The 20,000-nt window shown below is 44.7% G+C and overlaps 2 protein-coding genes across 7 annotated transcripts in view; one reads left to right on the forward strand and one right to left on the reverse strand.

The window, feature by feature from the left end:
• LOC131357009 (cytochrome c oxidase subunit 6B1-like) overlaps window positions 1-19,038 on the forward strand; it is a 40,590-nt gene extending 21,552 nt beyond the window's left edge. The window contains exons 11-14 of one of the 4 annotated variants that reach the window (XM_058396130.1): window positions 6,058-6,160; window positions 17,048-17,164; window positions 18,193-18,293; window positions 18,765-19,038. In XM_058396130.1, the coding sequence (XP_058252113.1) occupies window positions 6,058-6,160; window positions 17,048-17,164; window positions 18,193-18,293; window positions 18,765-18,818 (375 nt within the window). In that variant the 3' untranslated portion in view covers window positions 18,819-19,038. Of the gene's footprint in view, window positions 1-6,057; window positions 6,161-6,273; window positions 7,937-15,677; window positions 15,830-16,478; window positions 16,564-17,045; window positions 17,165-18,192; window positions 18,294-18,764 lie in introns of those variants that run through there. The other 3 variants (XM_058396132.1, XM_058396133.1, XM_058396131.1) reach the window with 3 other exon arrangements.
• Window positions 19,039-19,103: 65 nt separating this feature from the next.
• Window positions 19,104-20,000, reverse strand: part of LOC131356973 (katanin-interacting protein) — a 59,083-nt gene continuing 58,186 nt past the window's right edge. For 2 of the 3 annotated variants that reach the window (XM_058396129.1, XM_058396128.1), the window contains exons 27-28: window positions 19,458-19,546; window positions 19,104-19,385 (exon numbers count right to left, since the gene is read on the reverse strand). In XM_058396129.1, the coding sequence (XP_058252112.1) occupies window positions 19,327-19,385; window positions 19,458-19,546 (148 nt within the window). In that variant the 3' untranslated portion in view covers window positions 19,104-19,326. The remainder of the gene's footprint in view (window positions 19,386-19,457; window positions 19,547-20,000) is intronic. The other variant, XM_058396127.1, reaches the window with a different exon arrangement.

Genomic DNA, 20,000 nt, shown 5'->3' on the forward strand with positions numbered 1-20,000 from the left:
TGGGGTGTGTGTGTGTGTGTGTGTGTGTACGTGTACTCACCATTCCTTTGGCGGGGGGTGGACGTGTACTCACCATTCGTTTGGGGTGTGTGGGTGTGTACGTGTACTCCCCACACCTTTGGGGGGGGGGGGGTGTATGTGTACTCACCATTCCTTTGGGGGGGGGGGGGGGGTGTACATGTACTCACCATTCCTTTGGGGGGGGGGTGTGTGTGTGTACGTGTACTCACCATTCCTTTGGGGAGTGTGTGTGTGTGTGTGTGTGTGTACGTGTACTCACCATTCCTTTGGGGGGTGTGTGTGTGTGTGTGTACGTGTACTCACCATTCCTTTGGGGTGTGTGTGTGTGTGTGTACGTGTACTCACCATTCCTTTGGGGGGTGTGTGTGTGTGTGTGTACGTGTACTCACCATTTCTTTGGGATGTGTGTGTGTGTGTGTGTGTGTGTACGTGTACTCACCATTCCTTTGGGGTGTGTGTGTGTGTACGTGTACTCACCATTCCTTTGGGGTGTGTGTGTGTGTGTGTACGTGTATTTCCATTCCTTTGGGGGGTGTGTGTGTGTACGTGTATTTCCATTCCTTTGGGGTGTGTGTGTGTACGTGTACTCACCATTCCTTTGGGGTGTGTGTGTGTGTGTGTATGTGTACTCATCATTCCTTTGGGGTGTGTGTGTGTGTATGTGTATTTCCATTCCTTTGGGGTGTGTGTGTGTGTGTGTGTGTGTATGTGTACTCACCATTCCTTTGGGGTGTGTGTGTGTGTGTGTGTGTGTGTATGTGTACTCACCATTCCTTTGGTGTGTGTGTGTGTACGTGTACTCACCATTCCTTTGGGGTGTGTGTGTGTGTGTGTGTGTGTGTGCGTGTATTTCCATTCCTTTGGGGTGTGTGTGTGTACGTGTACTCACCATTCCTTTGGGGTGTGTGTGTGTGTGTGTGTGTGTGTGCGTGTATTTCCATTCCTTTGGGGTGTGTGTGTGTACGTGTACTCACCATTCCTTTGGGGTGTGGGTGTGTGTGTGTACATGTACTCACCATTCCTTTGGGGTGTGTGTGTGTGTGTGTACGTGTATTTCCATTCCTTTGGGGTGTGTGTGTGTGTGTGTGTGTGTGTGTGTACGTGTACTCACCATTCCTTTGGGGTGTGTGTGTGTGTGTACGTGTACTCACCATTCCTTTGGGGTGTGTGTGTGTGTGTGTGTGTGTGTGCGTGTATTTCCATTCCTTTGGGGTGTGTGTGTGTACGTGTACTCACCATTCCTTTGGGGTGTGGGTGTGTGTGTGTACATGTACTCACCATTCCTTTGGGGTGTGTGTGTGTGTGTGTACGTGTATTTCCATTCCTTTGGGGTGTGTGTGTGTGTGTGTGTGTGTGTGTGTACGTGTACTCACCATTCCTTTGGGGTGTGTGTGTGTGTGTACGTGTACTCACCATTCCTTTGGGGTGTGTGTGTGTGTGTGTGTGTGTACGTGTACTCACCATTCCTTTGGGGTGTGGGTGTGTGTGTGTACATGTACTCACCATTCCTTTGGGGTGTGTGTGTGTGTACGTGTATTTCCATTCCTTTGGGGGGGGGGGGTGTACGTGTACTCACCATTCCTTTGGGGTGTGTGTGTGTGTGTGTACACGTGTACTCACCATTCCTTTGGGGTGTGTGTGTACGTGTACTCACCATTCCTTTGAGGTGTGTGTGTGTACGTGTACTCACCTTTCCTTTGGGGTGTGTGTGTGTGTGTACGTGTACTCACCATTCCTTTGGGGGGTGTGTGTACGTGTACTCACCATTCCTTTGGGGTGTGTGTGTGTGTGTGTGTGTGTGTGTACGTGTACTCACCATTCCTTTGGGGGGGGTGTGTGTGTGTACGTGTACTCACCATTCCTTTGAGGTGTGTGTGTGTGTGTACGTGTACTCACCTTTCCTTTGGGGGGGGGGGGGGGGTACGTGTACTCACCATTCCTTTGGGGTGTGTGTGTGTGTGTGTGTGTGTGTACGTGTACTCACCATTCCTTTGGGGGGGGGGTGTACGTGTACTCACCATTCCTTTGGGGTGTGTGTGTGTGTGTGCGTGTACTCACCATTCCTTTGGGGTGTGTGTGTGTGTACGTGTACTCACCATTCCTTTGGGGTGTGTGTGTGTGTGTGTGTGTACGTGTACTCACCATTCCTTTGGGGGGGTGTGTGTGTGTACGTGTACTCACCATTCCTTTGGGGTGTGTGTGTGTGTGTACGTGTACTCACCATTCCTTTGGGGGGGGGGGTGTGTATGTGTACTCACCATTCCTTTGGGGGGGGGTGTGTGTACGTGTACTCACCATTCCTTTGGGGGGGGGGGGGGGGTGTACATGTACTCACCATTCCTTTGGGGGGGGTGTGTGTGTGTACGTGTACTCACCATTCCTTTGAGGTGTGTGTGTGTGTGTGTGTGTGTGTACGTGTACTCACCATTCCTTTGGGGGGGTGTGTGTGTGTGTGTGTACGTGTACTCACCATTCCTTTGGGGTGTGTGTGTGTGTGTGTACGTGTACTCACCATTCCTTTGGGGGGTGTGTGTGTGTGTGTGTACGTGTACTCACCATTCCTTTGGGGGGTGTGTGTGTGTGTGTGTGTGTACGTGTACTCACCATTCCTTTGGGGTGTGTGTGTGTGTACGTGTACTCACCATTCCTTTGGGGTGTGTGTGTGTGTGTGTACGTGTATTTCCATTCCTTTGGGGGGTGTGTGTGTGTACGTGTATTTCCATTCCTTTGGGGTGTGTGTGTGTACGTGTACTCACCATTCCTTTGGGGTGTGTGTGTGTGTGTGTATGTGTACTCATCATTCCTTTGGGGTGTGTGTGTGTGTATGTGTATTTCCATTCCTTTGGGGTGTGTGTGTGTGTGTGTGTGTGTATGTGTACTCACCATTCCTTTGGTGTGTGTGTGTGTGTACGTGTACTCACCATTCCTTTGGGGTGTGGGTGTGTGTGTGTACATGTACTCACCATTCCTTTGGGGTGTGTGTGTGTGTGTGTGTGTGTGTGCGTGTATTTCCATTCCTTTGGGGTGTGTGTGTGTACGTGTACTCACCATTCCTTTGGGGTGTGGGTGTGTGTGTGTACATGTACTCACCATTCCTTTGGGGTGTGTGTGTGTGTGTGTACGTGTATTTCCATTCCTTTGGGGTGTGTGTGTGTGTGTGTGTGTGTGTGTGTGTGTGTGTGTGTACGTGTACTCACCATTCCTTTGGGGTGTGTGTGTGTGTGTACGTGTACTCACCATTCCTTTGGGGTGTGTGTGTGTGTGTGTGTGTGTACGTGTACTCACCATTCCTTTGGGGTGTGGGTGTGTGTGTGTACATGTACTCACCATTCCTTTGGGGTGTGTGTGTGTGTGTGTGTGTGTACGTGTATTTCCATTCCTTTGGGGGGGGGGGGGTGTGTGTGTACGTGTACTCACCATTCCTTTGGGGTGTGTGTGTGTGTGTGTGTACACGTGTACTCACCATTCCTTTGGGGTGTGTGTGTACGTGTACTCACCATTCCTTTGGGGGGTGTGTGTGTACATGTACTCACCATTCCTTTGGGGTGTGTGTGTGTGTGTGTGTACATGTACTCACCATTCCTTTGGGGTGTGTGTGTGTGTGTGTGTACATGTACTCACCATTCCTTTGGGGGGTGTGTGTGTGTGTGTGTACGTGTACTCACCATTCCTTTGGGGTGTGTGTGTGTGTGTGTGTACATGTACTCACCATTCCTTTGGGGGGTGTGTGTGTGTGTGTGTGTACATGTACTCACCATTCCTTTGGGGTGTGTGTGTGTGTGTGTGTGTGTGTGTGTGTACATGTACTCACCATTCCTTTGGGGTGTGTGTGTGTGTGTGTGTGTGTACATGTACTCACCATTCCTTTGGGGTGTGTGTGTGTGTGTGTGTGTGTGTGTGTGTGTACGTGTACTCACCATTCCTTTGGGGTGTGTGTGTGTGTGTGTGTGTACGTGTACTCACCATTCCTTTGGGGTGTGTGTGTGTGTGTGTGTACGTGTACTCACCATTCCTTTGGGGTGTGTGTGTGTGTACGTGTACTCACCATTCCTTTGGGGTGTGTGTGTGTGTGTACGTGTACTCACCATTCCTTTGGGGTGTGTGTGTGTGTGTGTGTACGTGTACTCACCATTCCTTTGGGGGGTGTGTATGTGTGTGTGTACGTGTACTCACCATTCCTTTGGGGTGTGTGTGTACGTGTACTCACCATTCCTTTGGGGGGTGTGTGTGTGTGTACGTGTACTCACCATTCCTTTGGGGGGTTTGTGTGTGTGTGTGTGTGTGTGTACGTGTACTCACCATTCCTTTGGGGGGGGAGGTGTGTGTACGTGTACTCACCATTCCTTTGGGGTGTGTGTGTGTGTGTGTGTGTGTGTGTGTGTGTGTACGTGTACTCACCATTCCTTTGGGGTGTGTGTGTGTGTACGTGTACTCACCATTCCTTTGGGGTGTGTGTGTGTGTGTGTGTGTACGTGTACTCACCATTCCTTTGGGGTGTGTGTGTGTGTGTGTGTACGTGTACTCACCATTCCTTTGGGGTGTGTGTGTGTGTGTGTGTGTGTGTACGTGTACTTTTGGGGGGGGGGGGGGTGTGTACGTGTACTCACCATTCCTTTGGGGGGGGGGGGGGGTGTACGTGTACTCACCATTCCTTTGGGGTGTGTGTGTGTGTGTGTGTGTGTACGTGTACTCACCATTCCTTTGGGGTGTGTGTGTGTGTGTGTGTGTATGTGTACTCACCATTCCTTTGGGGTGTGTGTGTGTGTGTGTGTGTGTGTACATGTACTCACCATTCCTTTGGGGTGTGTGTGTGTGTGTGTACGTGTATTTCCATTCCTTTGGGGTGTGTGTACGTGTATTTCCATTCCTTTGGGGTGTGTGTGTGTGTACGTGTATTTCCATTCCTTTGGGGTGTGTGTGTGTACGTGTACTCACCATTCCTTTGGGGTGTGTGTGTGTGTGTGTGTATGTGTACTCACCATTCCTTTGGGGTGTGTGTGTGTGTGTGTGTACGTGTACTCACCATTCCTTTGGTGTGTGTGTGTGTACGTGTACTCACCATTCCTTTGGGGTGTGTGTGTGTGTGTGTGTGTGTGTGTGTGTACGTGTATTTCCATTCCTTTGGGGTGTGTGTGTGTGTGTGTGTACGTGTACTCACCATTCCTTTGGGGTGTGTGTGTGTACGTGTACTCACCATTCCTTTGGGGTGTGGGTGTGTGTGTGTACATGTACTCACCATTCCTTTGGGGTGTGTGTGTGTGTGTACGTGTATTTCCATTCCTTTGGGGTGTGTGTGTGTGTGTGTGTGTGTGTGTGTGTGTGTGTGTGTACGTGTATTTCCATTCCTTTGGGGTGTGTGTGTGTGTGTGTGTGTGTGTGTGTGTGTGTGTGTGTGTGTGTGTACGTGTACTCACCATTCCTTTGGGGTGTGTGTGTGTGTGTACATGTACTCACCATTCCTTTGGGGTGTGTGTGTGTGTGTGTACATGTACTCACCATTCCTTTGGGGTGTGTGTGTGTGTGTGTACATGTACTCACCATTCCTTTGGGGTGTGTGTGTGTGTGTGTACGTGTACTCACCATTCCTTTGGGGTGTGTGTGTGTGTGTGTGTGTGTGTGTACATGTACTCACCATTCCTTTGGGGGGGGTGTGTGTGTACGTGTACTCACCATTCCTTTGGGGTGTGTGTGTGTGTGTGTGTATGTGTACTCACCATTCCTTTGGGGTGTGTGTGTACGTGTACTCACCATTCCTTTGGGGGGTGTGTGTGTACGTGTACTCACCATTCCTTTGGGGTGTGTGTGTGTGTGTGTACATGTACTCACCATTCCTTTGGGGTGTGTGTGTGTGTGTACATGTACTCACCATTCCTTTGGGGTGTGTGTGTGTGTGTGTGTGTGTACATGTACTCACCATTCCTTTGGGGGGTGTGTGTGTGTGTGTGTACGTGTACTCACCATTCCTTTGGGGGGGGTGTGTGTGTACGTGTACTCACCATTCCTTTGGGGTGTGTGTGTGTGTGTGTGTGTGTGTAGAGCTCGGAGGTGGAGGATCACTCCTCGTATCTGCTCCACCCACTGCATTCTGATGTCCTGCTGGAGAGGAGAAACCCCGCCCAGCACATTATCACCTCTAAAGGTACACACACACAAAAGTAAACAAACACAGGGTGATACGAATTCAGAAGACAACACAGAGTGTGTGTGTGTGTGTGTGTGTGTGTGTGTGTGTGTGTGTGTGCGCGCGTGCAGCACTCCTGCTGGAACGAGGCCGTCACGCGTGTTACCTCGTACTATCCGGAGAGGACGGAGCGCAGAACAAAGGGGCGGGGCTTGACAGAATGCAGCCAGTGGTCTTGACCAAGCGGAAGATCAAAGAAGACGTCTCTGAGAGCAGTGTGATAGGAGTGGGCGGGGCTGGCAGACTGGGTGGAGACGTCTCCGGACAGGCGGAGTCTGTGAAGGAGGCGTTTTACAGGCTGAGGTTCAGCGACCAAACTCAGTGATGTTTAAATTCACAAACGTCTCTGAGTGTGTGTTGTTGATTTGACTTGGGGAGTGTGTGTGTGTGTATATGAGGTTATTGGTGTGAGGTGATCAATATGCGATCTGTGTGTGTGTGTGTGTGTGTGTGTGTGTGTGTGTGTGTGTGTGTGCTGGACAGGGAAAGGGAACAGCTCTCAAATAGTGCACTCAGACATTTAGCCCCAACTCTGTCATATACAATTGTTTTGTCCAGAACACACACACACACACACACAGTCTTCCTTTTGCTGTACATATTTAGGAGCTACACTGTATTCTGTACCTTGACCATTACTACTCGTTCTGCTGTAACCCTCGTGCACCAGGTCTGGATCTCTGAAGCTCTCGTCCCCTCGGTTCACTTAAACCCTAACACTAATACCTGTGCACTAAGTCTTGTCCCAATTCACTACACCGGACACCATGACCACAGCTCCTCCTCAGATATCCTAGTGCACTAGGTGTAGTGCACCCTATTCACGACGCTGTACCCTCTATGCACTGGTCAGAAGGTTCTTGTCCTCTTTCACGTGCTCTAGACTGCTCTCTGTGCCTTAAATAAACACTGTAAATGAGACACGACCTTCACCACCTCCAGCTGTGAAAACAGGAGACAATCGAGATGTTTAATCAGAAATAAATCCAGAAACACAAATCAGAAGCACTTTATCAGGGAAAATGACCACTGTAGTGTTGGTGTAGATGTTTGACCACACACTGGGTCAGCTCTAAACACTCGTTTAGGCACTAAAAGATATCTTCCGACTCTCAGCCTTCATCCTGCATCATGATATGAAATAAAATGTAATCAGACACAATGAGGAAAAACGAACGCACTCTTTCTACTGGACAGTGTGTGATGTAGACGCTGAACTGGACGTCCGTAAATGTCCTTCCTTAGCAACATTAGCATTAACATTACCTCCACAAAGCTAAGGCAGGAAACCAAACTTCACACACTGAACATGTTACAGGCTGCAGTGAGTGTGTGTGTGTGTGTGTGTGTTAATGAACCAAAGCGGCTGATTCAAACCCAAAGCCACTGTGTGCTGTAATGATTAGCGCTGATCCTGTGTAGCGAACACACCGTGCCTTACAGCTCCCTCACACACTGTGACTCCCAAACATTCACTGGGCTCTAACGGCTACTTTATTTATTTTTATTACAAATCTGATCATGTAGGTCACTCTTATACTGAGGTCAAGGCATGCAAACTGACCGTGAAGAGATATTCGAAGAAAACAGGAAAACTAATCGCTCACAGAAAAAAAGAGAAAGTGTAGAGATAAAAAAATGGATAGCTTTAGAAGATAAATAATGGAAAGCAAATGTAAAATAAACATGATGAAAAACAAAAAAAGGAAAAAAATAGGTTAAAGAAAAGAAAAAGTAACTAAAGGGAAAATTGGGGGAAGAGTAAATCCTGAAAAAAGAATGACTTCCTGCTGTTTTTTCTTTTTCACCTTCCTGCTTCCTGTTCAGTCTCATGGCTGTGTTTGACATGCCCTCATTGACTCCGCCTCTGCACTTCCCCTCGATGAAGTGACCTTCATGGTGTCAAATGCTTCTGGTCACTCTCTCAGCTGGAGTGAGGGTTGGTGTGACTGGACTTCAGGAAGTGTTTTACTTTATTACGCTCTTTAACAAACCTGCAGGACCTTACTCCAGCTGTGTGGCACATCTGGAGAAAAGACTTTAAATCCCTTATTTTTCGTCTTCTCCACTCCAACAGAACGAATCTGATCATCTTCTCTTCATTAATGCTGTTAAAGAAAAAAAACAATCAGAACGCTGGTCTTTTTTTCTTCTTCAGGTTTATGATTTTATTTTCATTTTTTTCTTCATGTTTTGGTGAGAATCAGGATTATCACACTGCTGGATGAGGAACACTTAGCTCTGTGCTGTGCTGCTGTGTGTGTGTGTGTGTGTGTGTGTGTGTGTGTGTGTGTGTGTGAGAGAGAGAGACAGGATTATGATAAACCTGTAGATCAGGTGTGTGTAAAGCTCTGCTCTGGATCTCATGCTGAATTTCTGAAAGCTGGAAATTGATTAAAAAGTGTAAATGTTTAATAAAGACACAGCTGAAATAAAATAATCCAGATTTTCTTTTTACACATACACACACACACGTGTGTGTGTGTGTGTGTGTGTGTGTGTGTGTGTGTATGTATATATATATATATATATATATATATATATATATACACACACACACACACACATACACACACACACACACACACCCAGTCAGACAGTGTTACAGGTAACACCCCACAAGAGCTGCAGTTTTGGAGATGCTCTGATCCAGTGGTCTAGCCATCACAATTTGGCCCTTTTGGTCAAACTCACTCAAATCCTTACACTTGTCCATTTTTCCTGCTTCTAACATCAACTTTGAGGACAAAATGTTGACTTGCTGCCTAATATATCCCACCCACTAACAGGGGCCATGATGAGGAGATACTCAGTCTGATTCACTTCACCGGTCAGTGGTCAGAGTGTTATGGCTGATCAGTGTATACAGTATATACAATATTCATTTTCCCACAATTTAATTAAAATCTTGAAACTTAAAGTAGTAGTGTGTTTCATGTGTTTTAGATTTATTACACATGAACAAAAATCCAGTATCTCAAGACATTAGAAAATGTCTTAAGGTTATTAAAGAAATTATTTATGATACAGAAAAGTCAACCTTCTGAGTAAAGTATGTTTATTTCTGCACTCTATATTTGTTTGTGTCTCCTTTTGCACAAATGACCATGTAAATGGGGCGTGGCCTGGAGGCCATCAGCCTGTAGCACTGCTGAGGAGTAACGGAAGCCCAGGCTGCTGTGATAGCTCCTTCAGCTCCTCTGTATTGCAGGGTCTGGTGTCTCTCATCTTCCTCTTGACAATACCACATAGATTCTCTGTAGGCTTCAGGTCAGGTCAGTTGGCTGGCCAATCAAGCACAGTAATACCACGGTCACACTGTGTTCATACACACATCAATCCACTTTCTACTGCTGCAGCTACTGCTGGACTTCCTGTAGATCCTAAGTGACCCATGTCTCATCCAATCAGAGGGAAGAATTCCATTCACACACTATACCTACCACTTTGTCTGAATTGTCCCTGTGTTTTCGGATTTGTTGTTTTGTTTCGAATTTCTTGGTCACTGTAGTGTCCACTCAGTTACACAACAATAAAACAATAAGTATAATATTTCAGGATCTTTGAAGGCAGGACGGTCAGGTCCTAGGTGAGGGCAGGACCCCTCACATCCCCTCACCCCTATCATAGCAAAGTCCTTCCTCCAAGCAAGAGACCTCCCACTCTGGATCCACACCAGGTCGCTTATCGCCGTAAGGACGGCATCTCCACAGCACTTCATTCTGAGTCACCTGGACATCCCCAACACTTCCGTCAGGATGCTGTTCATTCAGTTTAGTTCAGTATTTAACACAGTCAGCCCGACCAAGCTAATCTTGAAGCTTAAACAGCTTGGAATTAGTACTACTCTCTGCAATTGGACTCTGGACGTTCTTACACACTGACCACAGTCTGTCAGACTGGACAACCTAACATCCTCCAGTCTCATCCTCAACACTGGAGTTCCCTAAGGATGTGTATTGTTCCCTCTCCTTTACTCCCTCTTCACCCATGACTGCATACCTGTACATGCCTCTAACAGCATTATCAAGTTTGACACCACGGTGATAGGCCTGATCAGAGGTAACGATGAGACGCCTTACAGGGAGGAGATACAGCACCTTGTGGCCTGGTGTGGGGACAACAACCTGGAACTCAACACCAGGAAAACAAAGGAGGTCATCATGGTCAGACATGCTGGGAATCACACTCATGCTCCCATTCACATCAACAGAGCTGCTGTTGAGTGTGTACCCAGCTTTAAGTTCCTCGGGGTCCACATCTCAGAGGACCTCACCTGGTCCATGAACGCCTCCTTCCTGGTTAAATAGGCACAATAGTGCCTTTATTTTCTGAGGAGACTGAAAAAGGCCCACCTCTGCTCCAAGATTGTTGTGAACTTTTACTGCTGTACCACTGAGAGCATCATCACCAACCACACAGCTAGAGACCGCAAAACCCTTCAGCGGGTGGTGAAAACCGCCCAACGCATCACTGGCACTCAGCTACCCTCCATCAAGAGCATTTACAATAAACACTGCCTGCAGAGGGCGAAAGGCATCATCAAAGACACCTCTCACCCGAATCATGGACTATTTACCCTTCTCACATCCAGAAGGTGCTTCCAGTGTCTTAACGCCAGAACAAACAGACTGAGAAATAGCTTCTTCCCTGTGGCTGTTTCTTTACTGAAGAGCTGATCACATTGATACTCTGGAATATCTGTCTACATTTACTTTACCTCACTGTTATACACCTGGCATCTCTGCACTATAGAAATAAAAACTGGTTTTGCACTACTGTACATTTTTATCCTGTACATAACAATACTATTTAAACATACATATATATATATATAGATATATAATGTATAATATACACACACCCCTCTGTATATCTTACTTAGCAAATTGTTAATTCTCAACATATCTTCATTACTATACAGAGATTGTACATACATATATAGATATGTTTTTATACCTATTTATATTACCTACTACACCTGTACATAATACATCCATTCTCCTGTACAGATCACCCCCATAGCTCTATATCCTTATTGTAATTTATTGTAAATATTCCACTTATGCACTTCTGGTTGGATGCTAACTGCATTTCAGTTACTCTGTACAATCTAATCTAATCTAAAGAACAGAAGTTTCTAAACACAGCTAACAGTCCATATCTTCCTGATCAGAAATCAGGCTAAGGAGCAGAGTGACACACTGAAAGCTGTAGATTTTAATAATCAGTTATATAAGAGGAGGAAATTCCCTAAAGCTCAGTGATAAAGGCTGAGAGTGAAGGAGTGCTGCTGGTGGATTCAGGTGAAAGACTTTTACTGGAGGATTTTCTGGCTTTATTTTGCTGCATTAGTTTCTTTCTCATCCTCCTCAGTGCTCAATATCAACAACTCCAAACACTGAGGGTGAAAAGGAAAGGAAGAGATCTTCTTCTTCTTCTTCTTCTTCTTCTTCTTCTTCTTCTGTTTAGTTTGTTAAAACAATGAGAAAGAAGAGAACTCCTTTGCAGCAGTGGACACAGTGGTCCTGCATCTGGTCAGAACTCACAGTGTCACAGAGTGAAGTTCCAGAATGATTCCGATTCCGTTTCCATGACACCCACACTGACACACACCAACACACAATCACACACTAACACTGCGTTCAGACCAAGTTGAAGATCTGCATCATCTACTACCAGTTTGTCCATCTGCAGAAATGTGCGAGAAGCTAACAGGATTTTCAGGTAAAGAGGAAAAAACCTCTCTGTTTGGATAAAAGCAGTTTTCTGTGTAACTGGAGGTCATGTGACCAGAAAGAGTTTAGAGGAAAGATTGAGTAAAGTGATGGAGAAAAGCTTGAACACCATTCACACCTGATTTCATCTCCTTTACTTCCCTCCTTTTTAATCTGTCTTCAAAAATCTAAGAGGAAATGATGAGGACATTTTTCACTCCATTTTTGATGATTCTGTTGTTGGGATGGTTTTTCTCCTAACTGCTGTTTCTCTGCTGTTGTTTCTGAATGACTGATGGTCTGAAATGATCAGAGATGGAGGCTCTGCTGAAGGAAAGGGATGAAATGGAGAAAAGGTTCCTGGCTGATAAAGACAGCTTGGTGCTGGAGCTGGAGGAAGTGAAGGAGAAGATGGAGAAGGAGAAAGAGAGATTGTTGGAGCTCCAGCGGAGAGAGAGCGAGGTCAGAGAAGCTCAGATGAGAGAAGAGATGGAGGCTCTGCTGAAGGAAAGGGATGAAATGAGGAGAAGATTTCAGGCTGATAAAGACAGCTTGATGCTCCAGCTTGAGGAAGAGAGAAGGAACATGGAGGAGGAGACAGAGTGGTTTTACGAAAAGCAGAAGATAGCTGAAGACAGCTGGAAAAAACACTCTGAAGAACTGGAGCAAATCTTTCTTCAAGAGGAAAAAAAGCTGGAGGCGATGACCACAGAGGTGGACAACCTGAAAGAAACTGTGGAGGAACTCAAGCAGAAAGCCAGGAACATGGATCCTGAGACGAGGGAGGGGCTGAAGGAAGTCGATAAGAGGCTGAAGAACTTCGGTCCACGCTGGTTCCAGAAGCTCCGTAAGAGGAAGAACATCAAGAGAAGACAGGACTTGGAGAAAGAGATAGAGAGACTTGAGCTCCAGCTGAGAGACAGTAAAGCTAGAGAAGCTCGCTCCACAGAAGTGATCAACGTTCTGGTGAAGGAAAGGGTTAAGATGAAGAGACACCTGGAGCTCGGACTGATCATCGACGTCTTTCAGACTTCCTCGTACGCGAGTCAAGAGAAACGGGAGCTGATGGAGAGCAAGGAGAGAGAAGTTCAGTCAACAGAAGTGATCAACGCTCTGGTGAAGGAAAGGGAGGAACTGAAGAAAGAGCTTCAGGAAGAAAAAAGGAGGATGGTGCTGGAGCTGGAGAAAGAAAGGAAGAACATGGAGAAGGAGAAAAATAAAGAGAGATTCGAGCACCTGTCGAGAAAGAGACAGGCCATGGAGGAGCTTCTGCTGGTGAATGAACTGAGGAGAAGGTCTCAGGCTGAAAAGGAGAGGATGGAGCAGAAGCCTCTGGAGATGGCCCCCATGCAGGAGATGACAGAAGAGCTGGAGGCAGGAGAGAAGAAGGAACTTGAGACCGCTGATAAGAAGCTGAAGCGCTTTTCCATACCGTCCTTCCAGAAGCTCAGGAAGAAGAAGAACAACACCAAAGACAGTCAGCAGATGAAGAAAGAGTAACAGAGAGAAAGAGCAACTCTGGACTTGACCCTTAGTGACCTTCCTCCTGTCTTTCCTACTGGACAATAAACTTCTGACTTTAAAAGCCCTCTGTCTTTGGCTTTGATTTAGAATTATGGATGAAATTATTTGACTTTAGTCATGAAATCTCTACATCTAAGGTGGCTTTTGCTCTACAGGAGCAGTGTGTTAGTGCATCTGGAGGCTAGAATGTAGGAGCTGACCGTAGCCTTTAGCAGCTCCAGCTCACAGGACAAGTCTGTGTTCTGACTGTTAAAGTGCAGAAGTTAGAACTGCAACACTAAAGACACGTGATCCATCTGACAGAAAAACAGGGACACAACATGATGTTTACACAGCATCAAACACACACACACAAACACACACAGACATATATACATACACACACACAAACAGGCACACACACAGACATACACACACACAGACAGACACACACACACAGACATACATATACACACACCACACACACACCACACACACACACACGCACAGACATATACACACCACACACACAGACATACACACACACAGACATATACACACACAGACATACACACACACAGACATACACACACCACACACACATGCACAGACATATACACACACCACACACACACACAGACATATACACACCACACACACACACACGCACAGACATATACACACACCACACACACACACACACGCGCACAACACACACACTCCACACACACACAGACATATACACACCACACACACACACACACATATATACACACACCACACACACACACACACACACACACTCATTTACAGCTCTGGAAAAAAATGAGCCCACTGCAAAATAATGAGTTTCTTCTGTTTTTTTCTTCCAGGTTCATGTATTGGTGAGATGAAGTGTTTTGTTTCATTTTTTTGTGAACTGCTGACAAAATTTCTCCTAAATTCAAAATATAATTGTTATTTAGAGTGTATATTTAAAGGAAATGACATCACATCAAAATAACCCAAGATCATGCAGTATTACAGAGCTTTAATAACTCAAATAAAACAAAATGTAAATAAATTGTAAACAAATTGTGTTAATGCTTTGGATAAACAACATTAAGAGATCAGTATTTGGTGGAATAACCCCGATCTGCATGTTTTTTGGCTCCATGATCTCCACCAGTTTCTCACATTACTGTTGGGGAAATTTATATCACTCTTTTTGCAAAAAAGCAAACAGCTCAGCTTTACTTGATGGTTTGTGACCATCCATCTTCCTCTTGATGACATTCCAGAGGTTTTCAATAGGGTTCACATCTGGAGATTGGGCAGTGGTCTCTTATTGTTTTCCAGAGCTGTATACACACACAGACATGTACACACACACACAGACCCCCCCACCCAAACACACAGGTCATAATTACACTAAAAGTATTTGGACACTTCATCAGTAGCGGTTTCTTTAAAATGAATGTCACTTGGCTGAACATGTTTATTAAGAACGAAGTGTGGATTAAGTGTCCAAATACTTTTGGGAGAAACTGTATATAAAAATCTATAATAAAGTGTAATCATATACTGTATAGTATAAATATAGAAATAATTTAATGTTGCTATGGTAACCGTTCAACATGTGGACATAAGATTCAAGTGTATGAATAAATAAATTAATTAATTAATGAGTAAAAGAATAAATGAATAAATAAATGAAGGAAGAAATGAATGAATTAATGAGTAAATGAATAAATGGGTAAATAAATGAAAGAATAAATAAATTAATAAATAAATAAATGAAGGAATAAATGAGTAAATGATGTAAGTAGGACGCTCTGAGCTACAGGAACACTCTCCCACACTGAGGGCTGTGTCACGGGCCTGTAACCCAAATATTTTGGCACCAAAGCGATGACGCAATCCTTTCGGTCCTCCGTAAGCACCTGCATCATCATCAGCATCAGCATCATGTGCACATGCACGGTGTGTGTGTGTGTGTGTGAGAGAGAGAGACGGCGGTCACGGGGTCGAAGCTTCCTCCAGAAAATGCACACTAACTGTACTGACCACACCGAATACTGCAGTGTATTCAAATACTCTGAGATATAAGGCAGCAGGAAAACCGTGCTGCTCGTGAACATTTCACCCCAAAACATCACACACACACTACTAAACAGGATGCAGAAAATAGTGCACAGGGTCACGTGACGCGCGGATTTCATCTACTCTTCAGTACAGTAGTGTGAGTTCAGCCTATAGGGAAAGTATTTCAATGTGACCTGCATCCGCCATGCCGTTTTAACAGTACTGCACGGCTCCGCACGCGCACGCACGCACACACACACACGCACGCACACGCACACACACACACACTGCAATCCATTGCTTATCAGCGACTGTGCAAAAGTCAGACAGCTTCACGACAGAGGTAAAGGTCGAATTATTTTATACATTTCTAATTCCTGTATATATTTATAAATACATTTCCGTCACATAGTCTGTAATAACAACAATAATAATCATTTATTACAGAATTTTAGACATATGGACTGAATATGAAGTGAAAGCAGATAAGGAACTGGGGTGTGTGTGTGTGTGTGTGTTCCACCTGCACTTCCCGACACCGAGCTCACTTCCTGATGTATTTTCTCTTTTTAAACCGCCAAAATATTATATTATTATTATATTATAATAAATAACAATATACCGCAGTGTCACGTGCGCTGTTTGCACTGACATTGCCCTTGTCGTGTAATGCCTCAAGCATCTCATAAACGCATTACTCGGTAGAAACCTTGTAGATCACGGAGATAATAACAAAAAATAAATGAAACTGAATGTTTCTGGAATAATCCGCCTTAAAGGAAGGAAGTGCGCGTGCGTCCGCTCCGATTCACACACACACCGCTGTGTGCTGATATGCGGTGTGCGCGCGCTCGCTTCACGTTTCACACACATTTAAACTAAATTACCTGTGATAGAACACATTTCATTAAATCAGGTGGTTGTGTGATGTGTACCGGGATATCGGGTCGGTGTCTATTTTAAGTAAAACGAGTTAACGTTTGCCGTGCTGTAGCTGTGAAGGACGAATCAAGAACGAATCGACTCTTTTGAACGGATCTTTTCCCCGAATCGATTCGCACGCTCGAGTGACCAAAGGTACTTTCTGTGGCTTGCTTGTGATTAGTTGGGTTTTTTTTCACTTAAAGGCTCGTATTAGCAACCTGGCTAAAGTTCACACCGTGAAGTCTTATTGATTTATATTTTAAACTGTTGTTGAAGAGAATAAATGTGCTAAATAAATTAAATCATCTAGCTAGCTGAATTTCATTTGCTTTAAAATAGTGCTCTTCATTATAATTCATCCAAATTCTATCATTTTGATAATATTAACACAGCACCACAAAGTCAGTAATATCAGTGTTGCTCTTTGCTGCAGGATTATTACAGGGCAGTCATTCTGAAAAGTAAAAACATGTCTGTTCTTATATTCTGTGGTCATTTTCTCTATTATATGTAATAAACATACAGAACCTGATCAGACAGTAGAGAGTGATATAACCGGTACAGTATTTTAGAAATATCAGTGGAATATCATTACCCAGGTTTTTCTTGAGCATGCTGGTGTGTGTTGTGTGTTCAGGTGAAGGCGTGATGGCGGAAGACATTCAGCAGAAACTTCAACAGTACCGCACGGCTCCGTTCGACGCCCGTTTCCCAAACCAGAACCAGACCAGGAACTGCTGGCAGAATTACCTGGGTCAGTACACACCTGTGAATAATCAGTAGTGAAGCAGATCTGCACTGTGTGATGTTGATAGTCATGACAGATCTTTCAGTTAAAGACTCAAAATATCATATGTAATGTGGAAAATCTGTGAAACGTTAGTTCCTGTTATTTTTTTTACGTTACAGAGTCTATAAATAGTCGTCCCCTCAGCAGCGTTACAGTCATACCATTAATGGTGATGGTCCAGTGTCCTCTGCTCCGGCTCTCTGAGCCGCTGCTGATTGGCTTATGAAGGAGCGACGTCCCAGATTTGATCATTTAGTTCACTGAAGCTTGTCCAAGTGACCACACATTCCTGTTGTTAGTCCATTTCAGTGGACATTATGCTGTTCCTCACGTGGTCACTTCACAGTGCTGACAGTTTGATGCTTTGTGATGTTTGCTGGTGAAACTCGTCAAGATCACATTCACTCCTAAAACACTCCAAAGTGTAGAGTAGAAATATTTTAACATCACGTTACTGATAAAAGCAGAATGTTTAAAATCCTTTCAGCTACAGCTTTACCTCTGACCGCTCCAGTGCTAACACTGGCGTCTCCTTCCGTAGCTGTTCATACAGGCTTACTGGATGTCCCTGTGAACGAGTTGTTACCATAGAAACTAGGGATGCATCCGTACCACTGTTCTCTCGTAGTACAAGCTCATATTTTTTGTTAATTGATGATTCTGATCATAAACATACTGAAGGTTTTATCTAGCTCTGTTTATGATGGTCTGTCTGTATTATAGGAAGATGCTCTAGCACCACCTACTGATATTTCTCACACAGGACACTTTACACTCTGCTTAGTGAAATATTTTCAGATCACTGTCATTTTGTGTTCATTAACGTTCAGTGTCCACTCTCAGCACGTCTGTCTGTTATATATTATCAGATGCTGGTGTTTAGTTAATCAACACTTTCCTACAGGTAGATGGGGTCAGGTGTGTTAGTAGGACTCCTGAAGAATCCTGTAAACACGACTGTGATTATTTATAGCTGTGATCTATTGTTACAGATTACTACAGATGCAATAAAGCTCTGGAGGCCAAAGGGGTGGACACAGCTCCCTGTGACTGGTACAAGAGGGTGTATAAATCACTGTGCCCTATATCCTGGGTATGACACACACACACGCTAATAATTTCATAGTCACCTAGTTTCCATCACAGCCTATAATGCCCAGCGATCTATAGCTCAGTGGCTTTGGACTGGTTCACACAGTACTGTTAAACTTTTAGCCATGTTAGTGACCCAGCACTGGCGGTTGTCACGGTAACGGTAACATTATATCCTAACAGGTTTCGCTGTTGAGAAAGCGACGATGTAAACTGAGATACTGATGTCTGATATGTCACTCATGAGCTGCTTTACTAATGCGGGAATATCAATTATATTATTGATGGTAGAAGGATGAGGGGGCATGTACTCATTAGCATATTTATGTATATTTATAGATCCTGGAGTAGCTAGCCTTATTAAACAATTTATTATTCTGTATAGATTATTTTTAAATATTTAAAATTATGTTCAGAGATGTGTTTACATACACCAGTTGATAAAGAGGAAGTGTGTGTGTGTGTGTGTTAGATTGAGAAGTGGGACACACAGCGAGATGAAGGAACTTTCCCAGGGAAGATCTGAAGATCTCTCCATCCTCTTCCTCTTCATCATTAAGGGAACCTTTACTGTATGTTTATATGAGACGTGACCCTGTTCACCTGCCGAGTGGGACCTGGATGACATTTCCCACGATGCACCTGTGGCTCAGCAGGACAGGGTGGATCTGTATAGTCATTCCTAATAACAGTCAAATGTTTGTGTTGCAGCTTGTGTATTAAAGCTCTCAGGCCTTGTAACACCACTTGTGTGTGTGTGTCTGTGTGTACACTTCATTTCATTTTCATTTCATATATAAAAATCAAGGGTGTAAGTCCAGTGCACTTAGTGTCGAATCTTTATTTAAACACACGGCTCATATGAACAGCTATAATACAGATTATTAGAATATTATTACAACTAGAACACACACACACAGGAGAATATACACAACAGTGTTATTAACAGTGCACCAGGGTGACTCAAACAGGTCTGTTTGTGTGTGAATGACCACGACTGACCTTTCCTTACACACACTGTACATGTGGGTGTGTCAGTAAGGGCGTGTCCTGTGTTTGGGAAGGTCTGTCATACAGGTTTTGGGTCTCAGTGCTGAAACAGAATATTTCTCTAAATTAGTATTAAAGGAAAATGTAAAGTGTGTGTGTGTGTGTGTGTGTGTACCTTGGTCTGCTGTTGGTTTTTTCTTGCTGTGATGTTGGACAATCTGGTTATCGTTGGTCATCTTCACATCCTGGTCCTCCACATGGTTGCTGTAGACACACACACACACAGTGAGAGGAACACCTTCATCAGCTACACACACACACAGTCTTTGAAACAGTGCTAGAAGAAAACTTGCCACAAAGCTTCACAGAGTAACTGGTTGACACTAGAAGTCAGTAGTAGAGATTAGTAGTGTTAGGATACTAGTTTAGTTTATTTCTTTAAGAAACACCTCCATTAGCTCCATGACATCACAGATAACTACTTCCTGTGTGTGTGTGTGTGTGTGTGTACCTGATGACAGTGTTCCTCTCACGGTGTGTGTGTGTGTGTGTGTGTGTGTACCTGATGACAGTGTTTCTCTCACGGTGTGTGTGTGTGTGTGTGTGTGTGTACCTGATGACAGTGTTTCTCTCGCGGTGTGTGTGTGTGTGTGTGTACCTGATGACAGTATTCCTCTTACGGTGTGTGTGTGTGTGTGTGTGTGTGTGTACCTGATGA

The sequence above is a fragment of the Hemibagrus wyckioides genome, linkage group LG01 (assembly GCF_019097595.1).
Source record: "Hemibagrus wyckioides isolate EC202008001 linkage group LG01, SWU_Hwy_1.0, whole genome shotgun sequence".
Classification (NCBI taxonomy): Eukaryota; Metazoa; Chordata; class Actinopteri; order Siluriformes; family Bagridae; genus Hemibagrus; species Hemibagrus wyckioides.